Source organism: Platalea leucorodia (assembly GCF_965183815.1).
Source record: "Platalea leucorodia genome assembly, chromosome: 7".
In the NCBI taxonomy this organism is placed as follows: domain Eukaryota; kingdom Metazoa; phylum Chordata; class Aves; order Pelecaniformes; family Threskiornithidae; genus Platalea; species Platalea leucorodia.
Genome location: NC_138829.1, coordinates 3,857,120 through 3,876,530, shown reverse-complemented (window position 1 = coordinate 3,876,530; position 19,411 = coordinate 3,857,120). Strand labels below are relative to the sequence as shown.

Sequence of the window (19,411 nt, the reverse complement as noted above, 5' to 3'; positions counted from 1 at the left end):
CGCCGGCGGAGCTTGCGCAATAGCAGCCCATGCCTGACATCTGCCCACACGCACTTTGGAGGCCAGTAAACTTCCTGTGGATATTGGCTGCCTGACAAAAGTGACATAAATTCTGCCTTTTTTTAGTCTGGATTTTTTTTTTTTTATTATTATTTTGATAACAGGTAGGAGCTTGGCCTGCCTCTCCCTGGCTTCGGGATATACAAGTTTTAGGGACGAGCTCAGAGGTGGAGGTATTTCATAGCTCAGGGGGCCAGGTTGCAGAGGTAAGGCAAAAATGTCATCACATATCTATAAAACACGGTTTATTTTCACTTTTTAGGAAATTGTAAGCACACATTGCCCCTCTCAGCCTCCCCTCCTGCCCTCTCCCCCCATTCCCAAGGCTTCATCCCACCGATGCTCCAGGCAGGCGATACTTTTCCTCCAGGAGCCAGATCTGCCCTGAGGTGCATCTTCAATGCAAACCCACACATGATTCAGCAGGCTCCTTTGAGAGACATTTATTATTTAAATAATAATTTTTTTTTTTTTTACATCACCTCAACTAACGAACGGCAGAAAAGCTCCAAATCTCGGCACCTTTGGGCTTTCTGAGCAGAGCTGCAGCTCTCAAACGGAAAACGAGATGCCCCACTTGCAATAGCGCAAGGACACGGTGTTTGTTTGCATGAACGGGAGTCACGAGTCCCCCAGCAAGCCCTAACGGCAGCAATGGCCTCGGGACAAACCCAGCTCACCCACGGGGTCGGATGCTTCTTACCCCGGTGGGGACCAGCCCGGAGTCCCAAGAGCAACAGGCGCATCCCACAAAACAAAATATTGGGGCTGAAGGATGCCACACGACAGGGCAGGATTGATGGCCTGGATGTTTCTGCACTTGGCTTTTTTGGTTTTGTTGTTCTTTTGGGATTTTTTTTTTTTCAAATAAAACCTCTAGAGAAGCGATGCCCCTGAGCTGCAGGAGGATGAGCAAAGGCTCTTGGTCAGGCAGCCCGGGAGGACGAGCCCTCCTCCGTGCCAATCCAAAACCCAGCAGCAGCATCGCCCTGGACGCAGGTAAAGCGCATGGCTGTGACCAAAACCTCCCATTCCCTGGTCAGGCTCTTTTTTCCCTTTGTTGGCTCCTGCACAAGCTATGGGGCAAAGAAAATTGCAAAATGGGTGCTCAGGAGGGGTCGCACAGCTCCCCTGGCCATCGCAGCACAAGGGAAGTGCCGCAATTTGGCTTTTTTCTGCCCCGGTGCCCCTCAGACCCGCTGGGCTGGCACCCACCGGTGCCCAAAACCCCTGGGGGTGGGGGCAGACAGACAGACACCTGCGCACAGACCTACACCTGATAAAGTGCATTTCTTTAGGCAACCAGCCTACCAAATAAAGCGGAATATTTGGGGATACACTGCTCCCTTCTCCTATCCAATCCCTAGGGACCTGGAGGGAGAGATGGGTGCTTGCAGCGACGGTGGCCACCCAGCCCCATCTCCAGGACCCGTACCCCTGCCTGCACACCGCCTTCAGCCCGAAACGACCGCTTGGACCTTGCTGGGAAGCACGGCAGCGGGAAGCTCTGCTCCCCAACACTGCCCGCACAGCAGCAGTGTTACAGCAAAGCCCCCCACGCTTCGCCCCCCGACCCTCCCGCAGCGTGGCCAAACGCAGCCTGCACCCTTTGCCGAGTGGGAAAAGCCCTGTCTAAGGGCAACAGCGATATCCAGGTACTCATCAGCCCTTCCGATCCTGTCCCACTGTATTTTTTGCCCTGTGAGAGACCACACTGGCTTTCCAGGGGCTTCCCAGACACGCGGTGGCACCCGGCCGGGCCACCTGTACCTGGCCCACCCTGCAGCAGATACGTCTCTTTATGGGCCATAAGGCAGAGCGTCATTAACATCTGCCAGGGCTGCGCTTCACCCCAGCCTGGCAGATGTCTCCTGGAAAGGCCGATGGATCTATTGCCCACAGGGGTCCAGCCGTGCTGCCAGTTTTGTCTTTGCAGGGGATGGAGTCCGTCTGTCCTGGCTCATGGGGGTCACCTGGCAGCACAGCAGGGAGCGCATGAACCGCAGGACTGGTGGCCTCAGGATGGCGAAGACCCAAGGGTCGACGATGGAATTAATAGAGAGAAACCTCAGGGCTAGGAGGTCCCAGTCTTGGTTGTCCTCTTCCTTGCTGAACTTGTTCACGTAGGCACGGATCTGTAAAACACAACAGGAAGAAATAATGCCAGGTCTGAGCTTGCAGAAGCCAGCCCCTGGGCAGCTTCTTGGGGAGATCTGGGCTGTCACAGCACACCTTCTGCCTCCACCAGTTTAAACAAAGTTCTCGCTAAGGAAAGCCAGACCTGGGCTCTGCTCTCCGGACACAGTGAGGCTTCGTTTAGCCCTAGCGCAATTAAGCCAGCGGCTGCTCAAGGAAGCGGTGAGACCTTAAAAACCATGAGGGACAAATAAATGTGCAAGATGGAGAGGATGCGGGGTGCTGGACCACTCCAGTCCTTCCTGCAATGTGCCGACTCATAGCAGCTTACGGGGCTTCCTGGAAGGGTGACTCAGCACTCCTTACTCATACGGGTTGATTCGCCACCCCCTCGCTTCGGGGGAGAGGGGATGCTCGGATGGGGACGGGAGCTGGGGGCACGGGAGGCATGAGCACCCCTCCTCTGGCCGGGATCTGTCGGGTACCACCCAGGGCTGCTGCATCCCGGGGCACGAGGTGGCCACGGCGCAGCCGGTACCCGGGGCTGCCGAGAGCGCAGCGCTTCCGAGGGCTGCCCTGGGCTTGGGGCTTTTTTGGGGGAAGGATTTTGTGGTGCTGTGGCCTGATGCTCTCTGGGTTCGTCTGCCAGGGCTGCTCCTCAGAGGGTGGCTGCTGGGGGCAGCCCCAGCCAAAAGAGAAAGTGTCACACCAAGGAGGCACCGGCAGCTCGGCCGCTCGGTTTGAGACGCTGCCAAAACGCAGCCCAAACGCAACCCCACATGGGAGCCAGGCGATGGGAAAAGAAAAGCCGGCTGTGCTTCTGGATAAGACCGTATCTGCTACCGCAGGGGCCACGGGATCCCCATCAGCGGCACTTTCCCATCCCATCTGCCCCCAGCAGACCCATAGGGCCCTGCCCACATGTCCCCACCAAGGGGTCCCACTTCGTAATGACCACAGCACCCAAACCCGGGCTTTTTTGGGACACGGGGAGAGCCGCCCGTCATGCGTGGGCCCATCGACAGCAGCTGAAGCATCTCAGGATGTTGAGTCTGGCTCCCAGGATGCTCACGAGCGCCTGGACGTTACTGCTTTGTCTTTTCGCTGTCTTAAAGCCCAGGCAGCCTGGCTCGGCTACAGCCTGTGGTTATTTTCTTTTCCCTTGGGAAAAGAAAGGGAGAATGAAGGGAAGGTAGCGTCTATTTAACTCTGTGAGCACAAAATTAGCGCTGGTTGCGCTCCCAACCTTGGTGGGGCTTCTAATGGGAATAAAATGACTTCCCGCTGTGGCGGGCTCACACACACGGGCAGGGGACATGAGTAGCTCGAGGTGCTCCGGAGTCTGCAATGCTGCTGGCGTAATACGGCTTGGATGGATGAGAAGCACCTTTTTGGTGGGGAGAGCACGGGGCAGAGGCAGGGGACTCTCTCTCTCCCCTTCCTCGCTTGGCTGCGGTGTTTCGACCCTGTCTTTCTGCTGGAAGCCTCATGCACAGCTGGGGCACGGGATGTGGGCACAACCCTTGGGAGGAGGCCTCCTGTGGCCCATGGGCCCGATCTCCGCTCCCAGCAATCGCCCACCTCCGTGCCCGCGCCCCGGTGTTGTCGTGGCGGAGTGGAGACCTCCGTCTAACGGTGAGGTCGGTGCTGCCCGCCCGCATCTCCAGCTCCATCCTTCCCTCTCGCCAAGTCTGGGATAACTCTGCCCACCCAGCACAGACACCCACTGTCTCCAGCCCAGCAGCATCTCCTTCATCCCCATCTTTGGATGTCCAACATATTGCTCTGCCACCCCTCACACCTCCACCATGAGTGCCCGGCTCCCAGGAACCGCAGTAATGCCGTGTAGTCCAGGGGAACCCTACCCTGGACCCTGCCTGGGCCGTGCTGCCTGGCTTCGGAGCCTCTGCGGGATGGGAGGGCACCTCTGCTCCTGCCACCCCATCCTCCTGCCACCCCGTCCTCCTGCCACCCCATCCTCCTGCCACCCCGTCCTCCCGCCACCCCATCCTCTTGCCAGCACTTGGGATACGGGGGCGATTCTCCCGGTTCCCCCTGGGATGTGCAAATTGCCTAGAGTTTGTGGCGGACTTGGGGTCTCCTGAGCTTCAGGAGGAGCGAAGCTTTGACCTCAGCCCTTGAGATCTGGGCAGCAGAGTTGGGGGGAGCCTTATAAAGGGAGGGAGAGGAACAGGGGTGCTGGGGAGAGGGACCCCACCCCAGGGGAGAGGCGGTTGCACTCACCGTGAACGGCAGGGAGCAGATGACGAAGGTGATGGTCATGATGGAGAGGAGAAGGAGATGGTCGATCTCCTCGGCCATGGAGAACATGCGCCGGCTGCAGCCGCCGGCCGCCTGGGGCTGCTGGAGCGTGGCCAGCCGGCGGGTCTTCTGCCCGCGGCGGTGCATGCGGGCCAGGTTGGCAATGACGCTGAGGTTGCAGAGCAGCACGGAGAGGATGAGGAAGAGGAGCAGGGTGGCATAGAGCAGCGAGAAGGTAAGGTCCAACCCAGACACCTCCTTGCCGCCATTGTGCTGGAGGTAGTCCAGGCGCATCTGGATGAAGCACCAGGTGCCGGGGCAGTACTGCACGTACCGCCCGAAGCCCACCAGCGGCAAGGAGCAGAAGGCCGCGGAGAAGGTGTAGATGGCGGGCAGGGCAACCAAGCCCGTGCGGGGGCTGAGAAAGCGCTCGTAGAAGTAAGGTTGCCCCAGGGCCAGGCATCGCTCTAGTGCCATGGCGAAGAGGATGAGCATGGTGGCGAGGCCGAAGAAGCTCATGGCGAAGCCGAAGTAGAGGCAGATGTGTCCTCCTTGGGCCAAGGCGGTCAGGGTACGGTTGCGGTGATAGGAAGCCAGGACGAAGGGGCTGACGGAGCAGGTGCCCAGCAGGTCGGTGACCACCAGGGCCAGCACCAGGACGTGGAAGAGGGAGGGTGGGCGAGCGCGGGGCCCCCGCCGGCAGCGCAGCAGTAGCCCCAGGGCCAGCAGGTTGCCCAAGAGGCCGGCGGAGAACATGAGGGCGCTGACCAGCGGGCGGGCCCCGGCCGGCAGAGCCCCGCTGGGCTCGCACGGCCCCCGGCCCGTCCCGTTCATCCCGGCCGCCGCCGCCCGACTGCGCCGCCGCCGCCGCCCGCCCCGCCGGCGCCGCCCCCCGCCCCGCCCGCCGCCCCCCCGGGCCCGCCCCGCACCGCACCGCCCCGGGGCCCCGGGCCGGGCTGCGGGCCCCGCTGCGGCTCCGGGGGGGCCGGGGCCGGGCAAGCACCGGGACCGGAGCGGGAGCACCGAGCACGGCCAGCCCCGGGGACGGGACGGGACGGGACGGGAGTCCCGCTACCGGGGCGGGAGCGGCGGTGCTGCTGCGGGGGAGACGAGGTACGGCGGGTCCCGGGGCCGGTCCGGGAGCGCCGGGCTCACAGCAAGACCCGGTGCCGGGCTGGGAGCCCCGAAATACGGCGAGTCCCGGGGCCGGTCCGGGAGCCCCGAGGCACGGCGAGTCCCGGTGCCGGTCCGGGAGCCCCGAGGCACGGCCAGCCCCGAGGCACAGCTAGCCCCGGGGCCGGTCCGGGAGCCCCGAGGCACAGCTAGCCCCGAGGCACAGCTAGCCCCGAGGCACGGCGAGTCCCGGGGCCGGTCCGGGAGCCCCGAGGCACAGCTAGCCCCGAGGCACAGCTAGCCCCGGGGCCGGTCCGGGAGCCCCGAGGCACGGCCAGCCCCGAGGCACGGCCAGCCCTGGTGCCGGTCCGGGAGCCCCGAGGCACAGCTAGCCCCGAGGCACAGCTAGCCCCGGGGCCGGTCCGGGAGCCCCGAGGCACAGCTAGCCCCGAGGCACAGCTAGCCCCGGGGCCGGTCCGGGAGCCCCGAGGCACAGCTAGCCCCGAGGCACAGCTAGCCCCGAGGCACGGCGAGTCCCGGGGCCGGTCCGGGAGCCCCGAGGCACAGCTAGCCCCGAGGCACAGCTAGCCCCGGGGCCGGTCCGGGAGCCCCTAGGCACGGCCAGCCCCGAGGCACAGCTAGCCCCGGTGCCGGTCTGGGAGCCCCAAGGCACGGCGAGTCCCGGTGCCGGTCCGGGAGCCCTGAGGCACGGCCAGCGCTGGTGCCGGTCCGGGAGCCCCAGTGCCGGTCCGGGAGCGCTGGGCTCACAGCAAGACCTGGTGCCAGGCCAGGAGCCCCGGTGCTGCAGCGGGAGCCCCAACACCGGGCTAGCCCAGATGCTGATCTGGGAGCCCCAGCAGCACGGCCAGCCCCGGTGCTGGTCCGGGAGTCCCAGTGCTGGTCCAGGGATCCCGGGCTCACAGCAAGACCTGGTGCCAGGCTGGGAGCCCTTGAGCCCCGACGCCAAGCTAGCCCAGATGCTGATTTGGGAGCCCAGCAGCATGGTCAGTGCCGGTGCTGGTCCGGGGGTCCTGAGGCACGGCCAGCCCCGGTGCCGGTCCAGGAGCCCTGGGCTCACAGCAAGACCCGGTGCCAGGTCGGGAGCCCTTGAGCCCCGATGCCGGGCTAGCCCTGATGCTGATCTAGGAGCCCAGTAGCATGGCCAGCCCCAGTGCCGATCTGGGATCCCCAAGAGGCACAGCAAGACCCAGTGCCGATCCGGGACCCCCCGACTCACGGCGGTGCCCAGTGCTGGTCTGGGAGCACTGAGTCACATCGAGCCATGGTGCCAGTGCTGCTCCAGGAGCCGCGGGTGGGCCACGAGCCCCGGTGCTGGACCAAGAACCCCGAGGTGCAATGAGCCCCAGTGCCGTCTCCACTGGCCTGGTGTGGGGCGGGCTACCAGGGAGCCACAGCTGAGCCTGGGCTCTGCGGGTGGGTGCCCATGGCCCCAGAGGCAGCCGGAGCCCCTGCCCCATGGCCAGCCCCACACCATGTCCCCATTGCCCCTATATGTCATCGGAGCTCCCCATGGGGGTCCAGCCTGCAGCCAGCATCTGGTCACAAATGGGGGGGACATCGGAGGGAACCCCTCTTCCAGCAAGCCTGGCTGAGCGCGGCTTATCTGCCCGGAATACCAGCTCCAGGAAAGCTCCTTCTGCTGGGGCTTTGGGCTCGGCAGACGGCACAGGAAGCTCTCGCTGTTGTGAAGCGTTTCCCCAGCCATGACCCTGAGCCTCTCCCCACCTTGCTGAGAGCAAAGCCTTCGCCCTTGGCCTCCGAGCTGGGACCCGGCTCGGCTGGGGGCCAGGCAGGACTCAGGTGCAGCCCTTCAGCCCTGACCTAATGGGAAACTCTCCTTGCAAAGCGCTCTGGTTCCCCCAAACCCCAGTGAACCGCTGCAGCATTGATGAGCTCCAGCATGGACGCAGCAGGTTGCTGCCACACGTGCATTTTGGCTGTTATGTTTAAAACCTTGCTTTTGTAACAGGAACTTCGTAAAGGAAACACAGTATATGGCAAACTCCCGGGCTGGGTGAGCTGCGGTTTGTGACAGCACCTTCATTTCCGACAGGGCGCTCCTATTCCTCGCTTCGGTTTCGTTCGTCACACAGCCCAAAGGCTTCTTCGGCACGGTGGGGAGGATGTGCAGGTACCGCAGCCCCAGCACTCCTCGTTCCCATGGCCAAAGCAATGGGTGTGAGGGAGGGGAAGGGGTTTTAGCCACCTCCCACGCTAACTCAGAAAAATGCACGTCCCAGGACCTCTTTTCACTCCCCTCCAGCCCTGCAGACCTGATCCAGCAGAGCATGGGGGAACATCCGATGGTGGGAGCGATCCTGTTGGCTTCCCAAGGGCTGGATGGGATCCTGGCATGTTCAGCCCTCTGTGGTGTCCTCAAAATCAGGTTAAAAATGGAGCTGAGGGCAAATCCTGTCCCGGTCCATCCGAGCTTCTCACAGAGGCTGCAGCCTGCTCATCTGGAGACCTTTTCCGAGCAGAAGGCACCCCGTGGGGTGGTTGCTCCAAGGCTTTTTTCCCAGCCTCTCACTCCTTTCTGGTGTTTCATGTCACGGCTCAGGAAGGGGTTTTGGCATCTTCTGGAGCTCATTTTCCTGGCAGCTAATGGAGCCTTAAATACCCATTTGGGCCTTCAGGCTTCTCAACCGACAGTAGCCTCTGATGGGATATTTTTGCAATAATAGAAAAATTGCAGGGCTTTTTTTTTTCCCCTACCCCTTCTGAGCTCAAAACCAGGAACATGCTGCTTGGTATAATCTGTTTCTTGGGAAGTGTTTGTTTTTTTCCTTTTGCTTCCATGTTTATCTCGGGTGTCTTGCCTCTAACAAAGACCATATGTCTTCCCAAGGGTCCTTGGCATTGTTTTCCCTAACAGAAGATTTCCAGGGTTGGCCCACTTGCAGAAAAAAACTCTTGGGCTTGTAGGAAAGTTGCGTGAATTTTGTATAAACCCTGCAGCCAAGAGGACTCAACCTCTGGAGTTTGCTGCCTAGGGTCGGGGAAGGCGCCGCGATCCTGCTCCATCCCTGTTGGGTTTCCAAGGACGGCTTCGGCACGGCGGGCAGGGAGGAGATCAGCCCTCCTGTGCGTGGAGGGATGGACTGCATGGGTGGATTTCAACCCTTTTAAACCAAAAACCCATCTGACTTGTGTTTAGCAAAGCCAGGCATCGTTTTTCTTCCAAAGCCTTCCCAGCCCTGTCCCTTATCTCGTGCACCGGCGCTGCCAGCAGCCTCACCCACCATCCTGGAAAAGCAGGACTGAGCACCGGCGCGGCAGATCCAGGTTTCGGTGCCTTGGCTTGCCGGCCTGTGCAAGCACCTGGGTGCATGGGTTAAAAAAAAAAAATAAAAATCAATCAACCCGCGCACCGGCTGGTTGTGTCTTACAGCCCCGCGGGCTGGGAACCCTGGCTCGGGTGCCTGGCAGCCCCGGCGCTGCTGCCTGCCCAGGCACGCGCCTTCCTGCTGCCAGAATGGCTGAAAAATGCGGGCAGACAATAAAAAATAGGGCTCTTTGCAAGAACTAAACAATTTGCCGGGAAATGAGCTTGTGCAAAGTTGTGCCTGGATTTTATGAGCTGAAAAAAAAAAAACAAAAAAAAACCCAACCCACCAAACGTGACCATGCTTGATTTATGTCCAGGAAAGGAGCGGGATGCAGGGTTAGGTGATGCCGGTGACAGCGGTGACACCGTGAGCATGGGAGAGGGCAGCAGGCACTGCGCAACAGCTCCAAAAAGAGCATCGTGGCTGTGAGCCTTGAGCCGAGCAGCCTCTCTTTATTGCCTCCATTAAGCATTAGGTCCGTCCCTTTGAGGATCGCTGGCACGGGAGCCATCTGGTGCGGAGGGGGCCGGCGGGGAATGACTGAGCAGGGCGAGGAGCCCGGGAGGAGGATGCGAGCCGGGAGGGCTCGCACAGCCGCTCTCACCTCCTCGGTGTTTGGCCAGAGAGCCCTGAGCCGCTGGGCTTTTTTGGTTCCTGTTTAGCAACATTTGCAACTAAACTGTGTGTTGCGGGGATTTTTTATTTTATTTTTATTGTATTTTTATTGTATGTTCATTTTTTCCCAAGCTCAGTAATAGGAAGGGGCTCTGAGCTTTGATGTAACTCCTGAAGCCCCAAACCATATACGTTTGGGCATTAAAAAGTCGGTTGCCCAAGGGAGCAACTTGGGGTGGAGAGTGGCATCCCCCTCCTTGCAGTGGCCATGCCCAGCGTGCCCAGGCCAGCTCGGAGCCCAGCCCTGGCTGGGGACGTGCTGCCATCTCTGGAGAGGACCGCGATACGGCAGTCCCGGGCCCCAGAAACACGCCGAGGAATGATTTATCTGCTCGGAGAGCGGCCTGGCGTTCAGCCGCAAATGCAAACCTTGTTGGCTGCAGCCGGAGCTTGGCTTGCCCGGAGGCAGCGGTGGCCGGCTGGAGACTCCAAGTCTGCTCCCACAGCAGGTAGGACACCGGGAAGGGCACGACGCCAATTAAAAGCGCTACTGAAGCCAGATGAGCGCGGCAAGGTCGCCGGGACGTGCGGGGCCCAGCCGGGGAGCAGGGACGGGGCAGGGACAGGGACGGGGGGGGTCACCCCGGCAGCCTGCAAGCCCCCGCCGCGCTCGCTGGCTCCGTGATTTCTTTGATGATAAACTCATGGATGGGTCAGACACTGTGGTGTGCGCATCATCTCAGGGCTCGGATGGAGTCTGTATTCATGCACCTTAATAAAGAACCTGTTTTGTTTTGGTTTTTTATAATTTAATTGCTGCTTTCCATGGAGCATGGTTGCCCTGGGCTCTTAATACACCCACTGTGGGGCAGGGACCTCTCCTGGGAGGCTCTCCAGGAGCGAATCCTCGTTGGGGTCATGGGCAGACGCTGGCCTGTCCCAGCCTGGGCACACACTGAGCGCCCACGGCTCACGTTGCTGCACGCTCCTAGCCTGGCCGTGCCTGGTCCGTCTGTCCTGAGCCATGCGTGGATCCATACGGTGAGGAGATCCCAGGCCAGGGCGGGACAAGAGCAAGATTTTGCAGAGCTGTTATCTCACCTGGCCTTCGTCCTGCCGCGGTGAAACAGGTCCGGTGAAAGCCACGGCGCGGGCTCGGTGTTGTTGACTCTGCGGTCCCACGTGAGCCATCTCCAAGTCAATACCACGCCAGTAACATGAAACCGATACGCAGACCAACCCTCATTTCATTTCTTTCTCCTTAGAAAACCCCGATGAGAGGCACTGAGCAGGGAGCTTGCAGGTCCTCCAAATACATCCCCAAATACAGGTCTGCCCTTTTCTCCAGCCAGGAGAGCCTGGCCGGCCAAACAGCCAGAGCCAACCCAGCCAGATCACCTCCAAAAAGCCCCAGGGTAGATTTGCATGAGTTTTCTTCCTTGAAAAACAGAATCCATTTGAGACCAGGAGTAAATATCGCATGAGAACTGGCAGGAACACAACTACACCTTGCAAGGCTTAGCTAAATAGAGGGAGAGAAGCATTTGCCCTGTCTCCTCCAAGGACACTAAGCAGATGGAGACTTCGGTCATCATAATTTTTTTGGCCTAAATGGTCACTTGAGGGAGATATTAAATCCAGTTAATACGTGTGGTTGAGGGGAAATGGATCTTTCATTAAAATGATTGTTTGCTTGCGTGCTTGCACCGTGAGGTTATACATCCCAGGCTCTGCGTTCTCTCAATTACTGCTCTTATTAGGCTCGGGATCGTCATAAATACCAAATTAAAATAATTACAGCAGGACAGGTAGCCAGCTGAGTAACACAAATGCAACATTAGCACTTGGAGGAATCAATTTTCAAGAGAAGAGCAAGCCACGGCAGAGAAACCACAGCCCCGCTCGGGGGATAGGGGGTCAGGGGAGGGATGATGGGCGTCCCGGGGAGGGATGATGGGTGTCCCGGGGAGGGACGACGGGTGTCCTGGGGAGGGAGCCCACCTGCCCTCTGGCTCCTCGGCACAGTCGTGAGCTGCTGCTTAAGTTTCTGAGTCTCCACACCCCCAAAGGTTCCCTCACACCCCCCTCACCCAGGCCGGGGACACCCCAAACCAGCCCTGGATCACCCCCCTTGGTGTGGAAGGGGATCACGCACAGGACAAGGGGATGGAGCAGGGCTCTGAACCGCTTTTATTTAACGGAGACACACACACACCCCCCTCCTCCCCGTGCGTCCCCGCTGCCCTGAAGCCACACACCAAAATCTTCCTGCTTTCCTGGAGCCGAGCGCTCCCCCAACCCTCCACAAAGTGCTGCTGCTCGGAAATATTCACAGGTACCCGGGAGCCCCCCCGGTTCCTCTCCGGGGCAAAACGCAGCCGCGGGGAGGGGGCAGAAACGCTTCACGCCCGCCCCTGGCTGCGAGCCGGACGCCATCCCCGCCTGCGACAGCCTCGTGCTGCCCCGGGATGCTCCGGGGCGGGGGCACGGGGCCGAAGGCTCACTCCTCATCCTCACCAAGGATGCAAGACCCGCACGCTCAGGAGAAGCCGAGCTGCGGGGTGTCTGTCCTGCGCCAGCCCAGGGGGCAAAACTGGCCATCGCCTCCCTGGTCGGGCCCTTTCAGGCTGGCTTTCCGGGAATTCAGCCTCCGGCGAACCCTGCGGACGAACATGCGGAAGACGGAGGTGCGGAAAATGATGAAGACCCAGGGGTCGACGATGGAGTTCACAGAGAGAAACCGCAGGGCGCTGAGGTCAGCGTTCTCGTTGAAATCGGCAGCAAATGCCCCCATGTATGCCCGGATCTGTTAAAAAACCAAAGAAATAGGGAAAAATGAAAAAAAAAGATCTCACTTCAGGGGTAAAGCTGAGAGGAAAACGATTCCCATGGGGGCAGCAACAGAAGTTTTAAGCCCCAATATCCTTACGGATCGAATCAGCACACATTGTGGGGTGCAGACCCCGAAAATGGGAGTTGGGGCTGGGTCACGGGTGGTCGTGGCACAGGGGCACCATGTCCCCATCAGGTTAGAGCTGAAGAACTCCAGCGACCGGGGTTGTTTTCACGGATAAAGGGAGCATCCGACCTGCGCAGGCTGCAGCCCCCAAAGCTGGGACACCCCACTTGTGTTGCCCCCCCCCACGATGGATAACTCAGCTGGACCCTTGCTGGGTCAAGGTCATTCCTCCACCTCCAGGTCCAGCCTGAAGCGCTGCCGGTTTGAGGACCACAGGGCTTTCACTGGGGTGGTTTGTTACAAAACCAGTATAAGCCCAGTCGTGCTGGGGCTGCTGGTGGCTGGTGCGTCACGATATGGCTCCAGAGCGTGACAGAGGGGATGGGGAACGGAGGTGGAAGTGGTTACCTAGGGCAGTGGCAGCGCTTGCACCCTCCCCCCCCCTCCCGATTTTGGGATAATCCCCGCCGCAGCACCAGCTCTGCTCAGGGTGCTGCAGGATCCGGCCCCGGGACATGGGGTGCTGCGGGGAGGGGGGGCAACAGGGGCTCTGTCATGCTGGGGGTCTCCCTCCCACCACCCCATCAGCAGGACCCCCATCCCTGGGGAAGAAGGGGGAGGATTTTGGGGAGGATTTCCCCCCAGGTCGGGAAATCCAGTGCGGTTCAAAGGGAGCTGGATCTACCCAGCACCTCTGGGATGGGGCGGGGGGATGAGAGGGGATTATTCCAGTGGGGTTAAAGCAATGAGCAGACCCCTGGGATGGGGTGGGGGATGTTCAGAGGGGGCTAAAGTAATTACCCGCCCCCCCCCCAACACCTCTGGAACAGAGTGGTGGTGATGGGGAGTTATTCCATGGGGGTTAAAGCAATGAACTAACCCCTGGGGATGGGATGGTGGTGGGTATTCCAGGGGGGGCAACGCAATGACCCGACCCCCCCGGGACAGGGTGGTGGTGATGGGGGGGGGGGGGCGTTATTCCAAGGGGGATAAAGCAATGAACTAACCCCCCCGCCCCGGACTGGGATGGGGTGGTGGTGCTGGGGCTTATGGTTAAAGCAATGACGAGACCCCTGGGACAGGGTGGGGGACACTCAGAGGGGGGGCAAAGTAATGACACAACCTCCCCGACAACTCTGGGACAGAATGGTGGTGGCGGGGGGGTTATTCCACAGGGGTTAAAGCAGTAAATTAACCCTCGGGGATGTGGTGCTGGGTATTCCGAGGGGGGCAACCTCCTGGAACGGGGGGGTGGTGGCGGGGGGGTTATTCCAAGGGGATTAAAGCAATAACCCGACCCTCAGGGATGGGGCTGTAATGGTGGATTATTTAGAGGGGACTAAATCCCGCCCCCGACACTTCCAGGAGTGGGTGGTGGTGCCAGAGTTTATTCCAAGGAGCCACAGCAATGACCTGACCCCCCCGGGATTGCGTGGTGGTGACGGGGGCGTTACGCCAAGGGGGTTTAGGCAATGACCTGACCCCTACGGACAGGCTGGGGGAGGATTCAGAGGGGGGCAAAGTATTGCCCCGAGCCCCCGGGAGCAGGTGGTGGTGCCAGGGTTTATTCCAAAGGGCAAAAACAACGACCTGACCCCCCCCGGGACTGAGTGGTGCTGATAGGGGAGGCTGTTCCCAGGGGCTTTAGGCAATGACCTGACCCCCACGGACATCAAAGCAACAACCCAGCCTCCCTGGGAGGAGGTGGCAGGGAGGGGGGATGATTTTCCGGCGGGGGTTAATGCAAGGACCGACCCCCAGGGATGGGGTGGTGGGTATGCAGGGCGGGGGGCTGTTCCGTGGGAGGGAGCCGGTGGGATTACTCACGATGAGCGGCAGGGAGCAGACGGTGAAGAGGACGGTCATGAGCCCCAGCAAGATGAGGTGGTCGAGCTCCTCCATGCACGGGGCGGCGGCGGCGGGGGGCCCACGGCGGGGCTGCCGCCGTGCCATGCTGTAGAGGTGCCGCATGCTGCTCACGTTGCAGGCGCCGATGGCCAACACCAACAGGCCCATCAGGCTGGCGTAGAGGACCGGGAAGCCGAGCTGGCGCGGCTCGTCACTGGCCATGCGGATGAAGCACCATGTCCCGGGGCAGTACTGCATGGGCACCCCGAAACCCAGCAGCGGCAGGGCGCAGAAAAGGGCGCAGAGCCCCGCCGCCGCCGGCCCCAACGTAGCACCCAGCCGCCGGGTGAGATGCCGTCGGTAGAAGTAAGGATGCCCCAAGGAGAGCCAACACTCCAGCGCCATGGCCAGCAGCAGCAGGGTGGGGGCCAGCCCGAAGAAGGCCATGAGGAAGGCGAAGAACTGGCACAGGACACCCGGTTTGCCTTCAGTATGCCCGCCCGGTCCCAGCTCGCTGAGGCTGCGGTTGTAGGCGTAGGCTGCCAGCACGATGGGGCTGAGCAAGCACTTGCCCAGCAGGTCGGTGACTGCCAGCCCGCTCACCAGCACGTAGAAAGCAGAGACCCTCGGCGAGCGGCCACCGGGCGACCGGGAACGCCGCCGGTGCTGGCCCAGCAGCAGCAACGCCAACACGTTGCCCAACAAGCCGGCGGCGAACAACACCGAGCTGGGCACCGCCGACTGCCCGCTCTCGATGTACCGACTGCTCTGGCACCGGTATCGCTCCGTCTCCATCGGGATATCCCGCATCGGGATGCGTCGCACCGGTCTGGGCTATCCCGCACCGGGCTGTGCCGCGGCTGCCGGCGGCGACTGGCCCGGCGGGGCGAGTGGCCCCCGGCGGAGGGAGGGAGGGAGGGGAGAGGCGGTGCGGAACGGGCGGGCTCGGCCCCCGGGGCGGCTCCTCGCCGCCGCCCGCCCCGCCCCGGGCCCTCGGGGGCGGCTGCGGGGCGGGGGGACGCGGCGGTCGCCGGGGGGGCGGCGGCTGCGGGCGGCGGGGGGGAGCCCCGGGAGGAGAGCCGGGAATTGGGCCGGGGCTGAGTCCCGGGGGGGTACGGGGGAGTCCCTGGGGGGTCGGAGGGGAGAGGCGCAGGGCTGAGCCCCGGGGGGGGTTACGGGGTGGGGGGCTGGAGCAGAGCCCCTTGGGGGGGCAGGTGAGGGGCCAGGGCTGAGTGTCTTGGGGGGGGGGGGTACGGGGTAGGGGACTTGGGCTGAGTCCCTGGGGGGGCTTAGGGGTGAGGGGGGCACGGCTGAACTCCTCGGGGTGCGGGGGGGTTGTGGGGGAGGGGATGGAGTGTGGGGAAGGGGGGGCACAGCCGAGCCCCTCGGGGGGTGCGGGGAAGGGGTCAGGGCCGAGCCCCAGGGGGGGTTACAGGGAAGGGAGTTGGGGGCCAAGCCCCTGGGGGGGTTACGGGTAAGGGGGTCGGGGCTGAGTCCTTAGCGGGGTTGCAAGGGCTGGGGCTGAGCCCCTGGGGGTGTTACGGGGTAACGGGCTGGGGCCAAGGCCAGCCGCTCCGCTGGGGCAGGTAAGGCAGGGAACAGGCAGAGTTACCCCAGGAGCATCTTGCTGCTGGGCCCCATCTGCTACCCAGCACCCTGTGCCCCCTTGGGGAGCAGTGTGCCATGTGCCCTCGGGGTGCCCGTCCCACACTGAGCCCTCAAGCTGGCCAGGCAGCGCTTCTGCCTGCACCCCATCCCGCATGCCCGCCGTGCAGCGGTACCGCCGCCGAGTCCCCCATTCCGGGGCTCCCAGTCCCTCCGTGTCTGTGTCAGCACTCCCCTGTCCCAGAAGCAAACTCCAGGAGAAGCCCCCAAAGCTTCTTCCAGGAAAAGAAGAGGCCTTTCTTTAGCCACAGCCACACCGCTGCATAATGCATACCGCCGCTTGCAGGATACATGTGATGATGAATAAGCACGAAACCACGGCTGTCTGCTTTCAGGTGCCTTTTTTGCGACCTGGATGAGTGTGCATGAAAGCACAGGAAAGTATGAAGGTGACAAGAGGGGTGGGAAAGGTGGTCTGAGGGACCAGACGTCAGCCCTGGCATGTTTTAGTGATGGGCTGTATTTCTCCTGCTGCATGAAGGGAGCTGGTGACTTCAAGCCTTCTCCGGCAGGGATGGTTTGTGGCTGGTTCTCTGCGCCCGTGAGAGCCCCAGTTGTTGAAGAAATCAAGATAACAACTCGTTACGGCTCGGTGGTTGCACACGTGCGGCGTTGAAGTGCTGCCCTCGCTAGGGCTGAACGCGAACCCGGCGGCCGCTTCCTGCCTGGGCCCCAGGGGAGAAGAAATTCAGCCTGCTTGGGGAAGCAATCTGAGCGGTATCCTCCCAGCCAGCGCCTTGAAAACACACCCGCTGCCTTCTTTAGCAGGCCCGGCACCCCGGCCCGCCCGACTGGTGTCAGCTCCCTGCGGATGACGAGCCGGGGAGGCTGCCATGGAGGGCAAGCAGGCGGTGAGTGTACTCCCCGGTGCCTCTTTCCAGGTCTGGGATCCTCCTTTTGGGGTGATCCCGGCAGTGTGGAGCAGGGGGAAGGCTGGGTGGGATCCCTCAGGTTTTTTCCCAGGATGAGGTTTGGGAAGAAGAGCCCGGCAGCTCGGGAGAGCTGATTTACTGACTCCCAGGGGCTGTCCCAGGCCCTGGAGCGATGGGTGCCAGCCCTGCTGCAGTGCTGCAAACGCCGGGGAGAGTGGTCCTCGCCCCAGGCTGGGGCTTGTGCGTGGGCAGAGCATCTCCACTCCTTCTTCAGCTTGCTCAGAGCAGAAACCTGCCGTCTTGAACCAAAAACCCACGCCAGGCAAGTGCCTCCATCCGCAGGAGCCGCCTCTCCAAGCGAAACGCCTGGGCTTTGCTTTCCTTCCCGCGCTGAGGGCGTTAGGGGCTGCTGTTCCCCATCACCCGGGCACGGCGATGACACCGCACGCTCCGGCGAAGGGCACGTCTGCCGCCAGTCTGCTCTGGTAAAGGAGAGACCAAAGCGCTGAGCTTCCCCAGCACCCCTGGGATGTCCCTCGACAGACCCCAGCCTGCCAGACAAAGCCAGAAGGCCAAATTCAGCCAAAATGGGTTGTTTGGGGAGAGGAAGAGGAGGAACGATGACAAAATCCAGCCCTTATTGGGGGCGGGTGCTGCCCCGGGATGCAGCAGCTGGCTGGAAACCCCGAAGGACCAGGGGACTCTGCCGCTCCTGTCCTGGCGCTGCTGGGTGCCGGGACGATGGGGAAAGCCTGGGATGGAGAAGGCTTTTTGGGACTATCTCCTGGTCCGGCCGTGCCTCCGAGGTGCTGGGTGCAGGCGTGGGAGCGGCTGGGGGTGGCAGAGCAGCGGGGTGGGGGGATGCTTTTCGCCCGGTCCCAGCTCCTTCCCCCGCTGCCGGAAGGTCTGATGCGGAGCAGGGGCACGGTGACCGTCCTCCTCTGCGGAGGGGGGATCCAGCCCCCGGCGCCATCGCGCCAGGCTCGGGGCCGGGGTAGGTGCGCAGCCAGGAGCGTAACCGCAGACTCATCCCCCTCCTTCATCTCCCCTGGGAGAGAAACCAGTGTGGGCAGCCAGATGTACCGAGTCCCCGTTTAGCTCTTCTTTTTATTCATTTGCATAAATTGCAGCTATTTGGGGGGGAAAAACGATTTTGAGAAAGTCTCGTCACCGCGTATGACGAATCCCTCCTGTTCGTCATGCTTCCGACGTGACCCTCTTCTGGCCGGTCACATTCCTGGCGGAGAGGGGGAAAAAAAACCCAGAATAAAACCAACCCAAAGCGGAAGAAAAAGCAGCACGCCACAAAACCCAGAAGGCAAATGAGGAGCTGGAAAAACTTGAAGCATCCACAAAGAATTTCAGGGTTGGGTTTTTTTTTTTCCAAAACTCTTGCTGACCCCGCGTGGCTTCTCCTTGCCATCCGGGTGGCGGCGAGAGGTGGTGAGCGGATGCCTGCTCCGCCGCCGTGCCGTGTTATTGCCAAGCCTGGCTTTTCCCAAAGAGCCGCTGCTGCCTGGAGGAGCCGAGTCTGTCTGGTCTTCGTCAGCAGCAGCAGGGCTCGGGGTGGCCGTACTGCGATTTTCTCGCCTTCCTCCAGCTCAGCGCTCGCTTTGGAAGTGTTTGTAGCGGTGTCTGAATAACCTAATTTAGAGGCCGTGAGATGGGGAGGGTTTTGGCAGGCTGCGCCGTGCCGGGAAGCTGGATGGAGGGATGCGGCTGGCCGGGAACGCAGCTCTGGCAGCTCTCGCTGGATATTCTCATGTCGAGAAAACAAGGCTGGGAGGGTCCTGCGGAGAAGAGCCAACCTTCTCCCTGTCCGGGAGCACTCGATCACCGCTGGCTGGTGCTTCCTCACCTGTTCCCCATCCCCTTCCCGGGAATCCTGGTCCCCCAGGGGACGGGAGCAGAGCATCGGCTTCCCCTCCCCGATGTCCTTTCCCAACTGTTCCCACGTCTTCCCCAGATCCGGTTTCCCCAGAGTAAACACCCACCAGGCTTTCAGCCTTTCACTCTTTCCAGGCATCAGGATTTTGGGATTCATGGCTCACCGGCTTGGGCAGGTGGGTGCTCCCATGGCCCAAATGACACAGCAGCAGGTTGGGGAGGCACCCGGGGGAGTCAGGGCGAAGGGATGGGAGCACCCCCCTGCACCCGAGCTGGTGACACCCTGGTGCTTTTCCTCCTGAGATGCTGAGTTTGCTGGGAAGATGCACCGCACATCTTAAACGTGCCCAAACGCCCCGATTTCAACTGGCCGATAGAGGCAAAAGTGGCAGCCTGGCACCTGGCAGGGCTGGTCCCCGTGTCCCCTCGTCCTGGCTGTGACGGTGTCCTCAGGAAAAGGGGTTTTTGGGGGGCTGCTCAGGTGCCCAATCCCTCCAAGCTGGGAATGCAGACCCGCTCTGAGTCACCGGCTGACCCAGGCGGGAGAAACCCTGCCGATTGTTTCCAGCTGTGTTATTGCAGTGCTGTTGGCCCCGGAGCGCTCGGCCGGGGGAGAAAATAGCCCTGGCCAGCCGGGAAATCTG

The 19,411-nt window shown here is 61.7% G+C and overlaps 2 protein-coding genes across 2 annotated transcripts; both read right to left on the bottom strand.

Annotated features, from left to right (window-relative positions):
- Positions 1-601: 601 nt before the first annotated feature.
- On the bottom strand, positions 602-5,292 carry PTGER2 (prostaglandin E receptor 2; the record flags this gene model as incomplete). Its single annotated transcript, XM_082316860.1, has 2 exons — positions 602-2,195; positions 4,441-5,292. The coding sequence occupies 2 exons, from the start codon at positions 5,290-5,292 to the stop codon at positions 1,950-1,952; spliced, it is 1,098 nt and encodes a 365-aa protein (XP_082172986.1). The 3' UTR covers positions 602-1,949.
- A 6,773-nt stretch (positions 5,293-12,065) lies between these two features.
- Positions 12,066-15,199, bottom strand: PTGDR (prostaglandin D2 receptor). The gene is made up of 2 exons (XM_082317275.1): positions 14,323-15,199; positions 12,066-12,342 (listed from the first exon to the last, which is right to left on the bottom strand). Exons 1-2 carry the CDS (start codon positions 15,151-15,153, stop codon positions 12,076-12,078), a joined length of 1,098 nt encoding a protein of 365 aa, XP_082173401.1. The 5' UTR covers positions 15,154-15,199; the 3' UTR covers positions 12,066-12,075.
- Positions 15,200-19,411: the final 4,212 nt, after the last annotated feature.